Consider the following 10000-nt stretch of genomic DNA (forward strand, 5'->3'; position numbering starts at 1 on the left):
TTGCACAAGAGAAAGCAGTTCGTTGACCCCAGCAGTCATCTATACTTCAGTGCTCCTGACCTCACACACACACACACACACACACACACACACACACACACACACACACACACACACACACACACACACACACACACACACACACACACTCTCTCGAAGTTATGGTATGCACTACACTGCTCAGAAAAGTTGTGTAATTTATGCCTCTTAAACATGATGTGAAACTGTGAACAGAAATCCTACTCTTCATCTTCTTCCCTCCAGGATTTCCCTCAATTCAAACTCCTCCTCAGATCTTCCTTCTTCCTCTCTCTATCTCCACCCGGCAGCTGCGATATAATAATTGCGTTGTGCACAACACCAGGCTCAGCCAATGGCATTCCACAACACGTATGCGGAATAAAGAAGGTCACACACGTCATGGGATTATCCGATTCACTGCCTGACTCACACACTGCATCGCTCCCACTCACGCCAGCCTCAGAGTGAGCGAGCATCTCGTCCCAGGGGAGGAACACGGTCCCGCTGCTGCAGGATCTGCTCTCCTGATTCATCTAATCATCTGATACAACAATCTATAGACTTACACTAAATCAATATATACACAATGTTAATCACAATTACGTCTCCAAGAATAATGAAATATCTTGATTTCAATTTATATTCAACAGTCAATGCTGGAAAATCATGAATTTCTTGAATAAATGGTTGGTTGGATGGATGCAAATGTATGATTATTTTTATTGAAACCGAACTCAACATAGAGCATGAAGACTAAATATTCTTGTAAAAGTTTTAAAGTAATGATGGTGTTTTAAATGACAAATCATCAGGACACTAAACGGAATGTTTGCTATGTTTCCACACGGACGGTTTTAAGTACCGGACTTGTGCATCATGGTGGATTTTGGTGCTGATTTGAGACTCGGCACATCAGTAAAACAAATGTTTAGTGATAAAAAAATGTTTGAGTGGAGTTTATTTTTAAATATTGAAGAAAGGAAGTCGTGAATAAATGTGTTGTGTTGAAGGTTTTAATTTGGCTCTTTTGTATTTAGTCATTTATATTTCTTACACAAACTGTCAAAAAGAAATGCGTGTTGCAATAATCACGTTTTAATAAAATTAGTGCCGTTAAAATAAACACCTCCCTCACCTTGTCTCCGACTACATGTGCTGTCCCTCTAATAAACTCATTTCTAATCCTGTCCATCGTCGTCACTCCCGAAGAACATCTCAACATCTTCAGCTCTGCTACCTCCAGCTCCACCTCCTGTCTTTTACTTAATACCACTGTCTCTAATCCATACAACATCTCAGGTCTCACCACAGTCCTATAAACTTTCCCTTTCATTCTTGCAGATACTCTTCTATCACAAATCACTCCTGCTATCACGCTTCTCCTCTGGCTTCCACTACTCTTTCCCAGAACTTCATGGTGTGACTGATCAACTTTATTCCCCTGTAGTTGCTGCAGGTCTGCACATCTCCCTTATGCTTAAAGATCAGTACCAGCACACTCCTTCTCCATTCCTCAGGCATCTTCTCACCTTCCAAAATCTTATTAAACAATCTGGTTAAAAACTTCACTGCATCTCTCCTAAACATCTCCAAGCTTCTACCGGTATGTCATCTGGTCCAACCGACTTTCCATTCTTCATCCTCTTAATCGCTGCTCTCACTTCCTCCTTACTAATCCTATCTACATCCTGCTTTACATCTCCACATCATCCAACCTTCTCTCTCTCTGATTTTATTTATTCATCAGCTGCTCAAAATACTCCCTCCATCTTCTCAACACACTCTCCTCACTAGTCAACACATTTCCCTCTCCATCCTTTATTGCTCTAACTTGCAGCACATCCTTCCCAGCTCGGTCCCTCTACAAATCATTTTCTCCTTCCTCAGTGTCCAACTTCTCCTACAGCTCCTTATATGCCTTTTCCTTGTCTTCACCACATCCCTCTTCACCTGCTGCTGCAGCTCCTTGTAATTAAGCATAAACTATAAAGTATAAAATATTAACATTAAAAATATCAAAAGGAAAGTAGAATATTAAATAGATATGTGCAATAATACAGCAGACAGTAAAGCAGGACAGAAGAGGAGTTTGGATATGACAGATTTGACAGCGGATATTTATCATTTATATTTGTAACCTATTAACTTCAGTATGTGACACGATTCATTGTTAAATTAAGGCTGAATTGAATTTTATGATAAAGTAAAGTATGGATGGTAAGAGTCACTAATCCGCAAATAGGATATTTGCATCAGTAAAAAACGCTGTATTTCTCTATAATGATTAGTAGATTGCTAAACTTTTATTATTTACAAAGTGACCAATAATCCGTGATCAATATTTGCTATGTAGATCGATTTCTCGAGACCGAGGCGTGTCCTGAGAGTCACATAGAATACAGATTAACATGGCAGAGGTAGAGCTGCATCTTCTTGATTTATTAAATTTTTCCTTTGTGTGAAAGGGCCATGAGTTGGAAGTCAGAAGGCACTTAATTAAGTAAATTGATTTGCTGTCTGTCTGAACAAAAAAATAAAAGTGAAATTTCTTTACCATATTGAACTGCAGAGCATCAGATTCTTTCCATTGTATTGCAACGTGATGAATCGGATCTCAGTGCATCACATGGGTAGCTGCTTCGTAGGTCTTTAATGTATCGTATCGTTGACTTTGCGTTACCACCTGATGCACATCCCTAGTGTTAGAATACATTTACCTGTAAGGATCAAGAAACTGTAAACACATTAATTTCTCTCAAAAACACTCAGATGGTCTATAAAATATAAATAAGGACACATTAACGGCAGTACGATTCCTAAATGGGCATCAGGTCTCTCGGCAAGCCAGTTGTTCACACAAATTCCTTTTTGTTCACAATGAATCTTCTGCATCTGCTCTAAAACTAAATCTGGACCTTTTTCCCAACTTGCACACAATATTTGCTGTACTGAATATATCATTTCTTTTAAATAATATACCAGAGTTGATTAAACCTGCGTTTTCAGGAGTCGATGCTGCATTGATGTCATCTGTGAGAAAACCAGCGTCAGACGTTGAGGAAACGCAGACAGACGGCACGCGGCACGTCTGCAGACAATTCACTGAGCAGTTCAAGCGGAAACCTCAAGCGACTTAATGTTAATGAGAACAGAAACCTCACATCCTCCAGCACTTCCACCTCGGCGACAAGCTGCGCTGATGCTCACGCTCTTTATCCCATAAACAGAGAGATGAATAATCTCATTACAGCTCCAACAAAACGCTGAGAGAACGAGTGAAAATCACGGCAGGATCACGCACATCCAGCTTACAGAAAACTTTACACACGTGTTGGGGAATTTCCTGTTAAGCTTTACTTTGTGACGTTACGTACGCAACCGCGCATTCACACACTTCTAAACATGCTAAGGCTCCAAGTTGGTTTCCATGGAAACAGCTAATTGCAATGTGTGTGGAGATGAACAGATTTGAGTAGAATCTCATAAATACCAACGTTCTGTCTGAAGCCCTTCAGCTCGAACCTTCTTGTTTTTGTCGCATCATTTAGGAATCAGTGCGACGTGGTTTCGAGTTGAGCCGAGGTTTTATTTTATTATAATCAATAACTTTAAAATAAGATGAAAGACTAATACATTGATTAGAAACTAATGAATAGTGGATTGTGATTGGTGGGTGTTGAGGATGAGGATTGAGTCTGGTTCCCTGCCAGGTTTGTTCCACATACCATCTCTGGGAGTTTTTCCTTTACCACCACCACCTCTGGCTTGATCTTGATCTTTATGACGCTGAAATCTATATTCGTAATCTGTCTATTTCTGTAAAGCTGCTTTAGGAAAACGAATTAAATTGAACGAGATGAACCTGACAAAATTCATCTCGATTAAGGAGTTTTACACCAACTGCTCCAGTATTAGTAGAGATGCAAAACAGATGCGCGCACACACACACACACACACACACACACACACACACACACACACACACACACACACACACACACACACACACACACACACACACACACACACACACCTCAGCAAAACCCCATGCACTTCCCGATATTAAAAAGCCTAATAAACAAAAACACAGAAAAAGCAGAAAACATGAACCCCTCAGCTATTATTATTATTGTTATAATTGTTTTTATTATTATTATTATTATTATTATTATTATTATTATTATTATTATTATTATTATTATTGTTGTTGTTGTTGTGCTTTTAATTGTATTAGTATTATTATTATTGTTATTATTATTACTATTATTATTATTGTTATTATTATTGTTATTGTTATTATTATTATTGTTATTATTATTGTTGTTGTTGTTTATTATTATTATGATTGTTATTATTATTATTAACTCTGAAGATTTCAATAAAGACTAACAGGAGTGGAGTGAATCACCAGCCTGATCTCAGAAACACGACTAAGAGAAGATGTTTTCCTTCACATTGCTACGGGGCAGCGGTAAAAGATTTCTAAACGATCCCAATTTAATTAGAAGCTGACATGTTGTCAGTGTTAAAACGTATAAATGACACGTGAAGCGGTAAACATTTTCCTTTAACACAATTACCGTTCATTTAACACTTTACAGCTGCAGAGAAGACGATGAAGACAAATGCTTCTCTTCTCTTCAGGAGAATAAAGCAGCACAGGGCAATACCCAACTCTCCTTCCTCTGGCACTGTCTGGCTTCTGTCTGGCTTCTGTCTGTGAATCATTGCATGTAAATGTTATTTTATCTTTTACTTTTATTCATTTTCATTTTATGAATTCACAATTGTGTATTTATTAGAAGGCAATAAGTGTGAGAGTTCACAGTAACACTGCAGGTCTGAGTGCAGAACAGGATGCAACGTTCTTGGATTTTTTTCACAATATTTTGTCCCTGCTGAATAAATAAAGCAGTGGGGAAAGTCGCACTCCAGCATCAGCTCCCAGAATCGGCCGTATCGCTGCCACGTGTGGACTCGTGTAACGGAGCAGATACACCGTGTGACCAGGTTAAAACTACATGCTGAAAAGTTTCATCAGTGCAAAGGACACGGTATTTTAGAAAATGTTCTGCTTGTCCATATTTACCATTTAATTTATTACAAATTGCATCATTGAAAGGTACAAAACAGACATGAAATGGTACACAAAATAAAGACTTAATGCCCGTCAAAAATGAGTTAATGCATCAAAGTGCAAAATAAAAAAAAAGGACATTCTCTCTCTCTCTCTCTCTCTCTCTCTCTCTCTCTCTCTCTCTCTCTCTCTCTCTCTCATGCATTCAGAAAGTATTCATGTCCCTTTCACTTTTTTCAATGTTGCAGTCTGATACTAAAATCATTCAGACTGATTCTTTTTCGAATTAATCTACACTTAGTCCCCCATTAGAACAAAGTAAAAACTTAATTCTACAAATGTCTCATTTTTTTTAATCGATTTAAACGGTTGTAGTATAAGATTGCAAATTAATATTTTAAAAATTGAAGTGTCTCAATACTTTCTGAATATACAATGTATAAATAATAATATATAAACACCTCTATCTACTTTTCTCTCATCATAAAATCCTGCATTTCCTCATCAGTAGCTGCAGGGAAACTTCACATCAAACATCAGATTGAAGAAAAAAAAGTCAGATCTCTGTGACTTTATCTGTGGAAGTGATGCTGGTTAAAGTTTACAAAGGCTGGGATTTGTACAGTCTTCAGAGATCTCACAGACTGGTCCCACCCTTTCTGCACCCCAGCACTGGTATCCCAGTGTATAAATATACAGTACACAAAGCTTTTACAGCGTTTTTATTTTCCCACATTTTAGGTTAGTTTTATTCCAAAATGGATTCAATTCATTATTTTCCTCAACATTCTACAGAAAAATATCCCAACGTGAAAAGTTTGTTTAAAAATAATAAACAACATGTACATACGTTTTCACAGCCTTCGCCATGACACTCAAAATTGAGCTCGTGTGCATCCTGGTTCCACTGATCATCCTTCAGATACTTTTACAACATGTCTGGAGTCCACCTGTGGGCAATGCAGTTGATTGGACATGGTTTGGAAACACACACACATGTCTATAGAAGGTCCCACAGTTAACAGTTCAGGTCAGAGCACAAACCAAGCTATGAAGACCAGGGAATTGTCTGTAGACCTCAGACAGGATTGTATGGAGGCACAAATCTGTTAAAGGAGACAGAAACATTTCTACAGCATTGAAGGACCCAATGAGCACAGTGACCTCCATCATCCGTATCAATGGAAGAAGTTTGGAACCACCAGGACTGCCAAACTGAGCGATCAGAGAAAGGGCCTTAGTCAGGGAGGTGACCAAGAACCAGATGGTCACTCTGAAAGAGCTCCAGCGTCACTCCACCAATCAGGTCTGTATGGTAAAGTGGCCAGACACAAGCCTCTCCTCAGTAAAAGGCACATGACAGCCCATCTGGAGGCACCTGAAGGTCTCTCAGACATGTACAGAGATGCCCTTGATGAAAACCTGCTACAGAGCGCCCTGGACCTCAGACTGGGACGACGGTTGATCTTTCAACAGGACAACGACTACACAGCCAAGGTATAAAAAGGAGTGGCTACAGGACGTCTCTGTGAATGTTCTTGAATGGCCCAGACCTAAACCTGATTGAACATTTCTGGAGACCTAATGGAGCTTAAGAGGTTCTGCAAAGACAAATTGGAGAAACTGTCCAAAAATAGGTGCCGAGCTTGTAGCATCAAACTCAAAAAGACTCGAGGCTGCAACTGGTGTCAAAAGGAGCTTCAACTGAATACTGAGCGAAAGCTGTGAATATTTAAGTACATGTGACTTTTTTCCTTTTTTATTGAATCCATTTGCAAAGATTTTACACAAACTTATCTCACATTGTTATTATGGGGTTTTGTCTGTAGAATTCTGAGGAAAATAATGAATTTAATCCATTTTGAAATAAAGCTGTAACAAAACAAAATGTGGAAAAAGTGAAGCTCTGAAAACTTTCCAGATGCACCACACATTTAATCAGTTTCCTCGACCGATTTACAGCAGCGACACTTCGATATAATGATATAAAAAACATACATATTTCTATTAAAGCGTAGTACAAACAAACAACTCTTATGAACTGCTTCGTTTTAGCCTGTTTACTGATCACAACGACTCTCTCCGGCTCGTCTAACAAATCTACTCATTTGTATAATATTTTAATATTGGTATAATATATTTTATTTTGATGATATTTTTGTGTGTATTAATGACTAACAGTTTAACATTAAACCATGCAAAAGTGTGTTGTTCAGGATTGTCTGAACTTTTGACAAGCACATGATACATTGAGGCCTCCCCTCATAATCCTCTCGCCACCCCATAAATTATTTTCGAGATCCGCTTCTAAACAGTTCTAAAGCATTTTCTAAAAACAGACCAAATGACCCGATAGACGTGAGCTGCAAAAAGGATATGAAATAACTCGTAGATAATAATCACACTTTACAACCGTGGTGAGCTGAAACGCATCCCAAAACACACGTCTCTGAACTGTGAGGTGAAGGAGCACCAGCATCATCATCTCTAGTCCAGTCTGTCAGGAGTTTTTTTTTAGAGTTCCCCTCACCTGAACAGGTAAAAATTAGGGGAAAAAATCCCATCCCTTAAACGTAGACTCCCGATAACCTCAGGAAGAAAACGCCTCGTTAGTGTTAACGAGCAAGAAGAGATGCACTCCTGTTGCTAAACGACCCGAGTAGCCTGAGCAGAAGTTTACCATTCTACATGCAGCTGGTATGACTCATCTCACACACACACACACACACACACACAGTCAATGTTTAACAGCTCACACACAGATAAAACACATCTTGGATGTAATATAACATTACTCAGTGTTGAAGGATACGTGGCCACTAAACCAGAGCTTTTTGAGAAGACATGATAGATAAACACAAAGCGCTCTTACATAGTGCCCAGAAAATCGCCATGGCAACCAACGCCATGGTGACAGCCATTAAAAAATCAATCAACTGCTCTGTTTAAAACTACTGCATTTCTTCTTTCCAAAAATCAAACCAGGCTCTGATATTGAGCTGTTACACACACACACACACACACACACACACACACACACACACACACACACACCGCTAATCAAAACGCAATTTGTGACGTCATGACATAAGTCATTGCATTAAAAGCACAACGCGCACACACACGCACGTACACAAAATTAGCAATGCGTATTCATTATAATAATAATAATAATAATAATAATAATAATTTGACTTTTATCTTAAAAGCAACTTGACAGAACCATTTTCGCTTTTTTCCTGCTGCACTTTTCCATCGCATGAGCAATTTAGTTCCTAATTCTACAGCGAACAGGACAAATTCATTCTGGGGAGAAAACCTATTTGACTGTGAGAGAAAAAAACAGATAGGAATGTAATTACTAGATGAAAAGCTCTTGTGGGAAAAGGTTGCACAAATACATTAGTGGGAAAAAAAAAGCTTAAAAAAAGCAACAAGAAATTTGCTTCTAAAATTGTGTAAAAAAAAAAAAAAAACATCTATCACACAAACACAATAAAACATGTGCGTACGGCGTGAACGATGTGAACACGAAGCGTTTGTGTAGAACGTGAACACAGGTACAATCACAAACGCTCAGATCAGGAACACAGTGAATACTGGATTGCGATTGGCTGAAAGCTCAGGTGTGCAGCATATAAGCAGCTGTAACTATAGCAACACAAGGTGTATCGAGATCCGTGGTGTCTAATAATTGGTATATATATATATAAATATATGTTGGCATACAATCACGAAGCATGAACCCCATCAGAGAGCAGAAACTGTCAATGCAAGAGGAAGCTTCAAGAGAGGAAGAACATCAATGGAAGATGAAGTGAGATCAGAAAAACCTTCAACTTGCTTCAACCCTGAAAATGTTGAAACCGTTTGTGCAAAATGAACGTCAGAGAACAATCCACATGATCTCACTTCCTCAACCACACTATCAGCCAGATTTCGCTCCTGAGGACTTCACCCTCTTCCCAAAGATGAAGATCCAGATTAGCGTGATGACACCGTTGCGGAGTTCCGGCGCAGTTTTCCAGATGAACACTGGGGGCACTGTTGTACAAAGCGACAATTTTAACAGTGATCGTGTGGAAACGTAGATAAATTAAGTAATTTCTTGTAAAAACTTTTGATTTTACCTGGTACACAGATTATAACCGTTTTGCAGGCTCTTAAACAATGTTTGAATAATTAAAATACTCTAAAATACACACATTTTTTCCTCCCAAATACAAACAGGAGATGATCCAATTAAACATTTAAACCTGTACATTAAATCCTTCATTACTGGACCCTCAGCGTTTCTAAATACCGAACGTTCTTCATTACAAGAGATTTAAGAGGAAGCTCTAAACAACGCAGGCTCTGGTCTTACACTCAGCATTGCCCAATGTTTACTTTTCACCGCCGCCAAATAATGTCTTTTTCTCACTCAGCCGGGACAGAAGAAGGATCTAAGAAGAAAAAACACACTCCAGATTCATCTCAGCTCAAGGCCAGGGGGCATCAAACACAGCGAGTCAGAACGCAGCATTCATTCGAGATACACCGAATGTTCCTAAGAGTTAAAGCAGAAAGATGCTGTAAAAAAGACGTTTATTCTGCTTTTGTATTTAATATTTGGTGATGCTGAATGTGTCTGAGAGATCAGACCAGGTTATGATCATTCCGTCCGTCCTTCTCGTCCACGAACTAAATAATTGCTTGCATTTGCAAACCAGACTTCTAGATGATTATGATCGGGTTAATTGACCATTTAGACAGAAATTACCTCGTGTTTTTTACCGTTTCTTAGGAACAGCGAAGATGAAATGTGGTCACGTGGTTCAGACGTTTATTTCCAGATACGCACGAGGCATGGCAAGGACCTCATCAGGGGAAATTATAAAACCATAAGACAGTATGTATATA

General features: G+C 38.8%; 1 protein-coding gene across 2 annotated transcripts in view; it reads right to left on the reverse strand.

Annotated features, from left to right (window-relative positions):
* Positions 1-4476: 4476 nt before the first annotated feature.
* Positions 4477-10000, reverse strand: part of LOC310723036 (glucocorticoid receptor-like) — a 21775-nt gene continuing 16251 nt past the window's right edge. For both annotated transcript variants that reach the window (XM_083570863.1, XM_083570862.1), the window contains one exon: positions 4477-4738. In XM_083570863.1, the coding sequence (XP_083426989.1) occupies positions 4609-4738 (130 nt within the window). In that variant the 3' untranslated portion in view covers positions 4477-4608. The remainder of the gene's footprint in view (positions 4739-10000) is intronic.

The sequence above is a fragment of the Silurus aristotelis genome (assembly GCF_946808225.1).
Source record: "Silurus aristotelis genome assembly, contig: scaffold_123, whole genome shotgun sequence".
Classification (NCBI taxonomy): Eukaryota; Metazoa; Chordata; class Actinopteri; order Siluriformes; family Siluridae; genus Silurus; species Silurus aristotelis.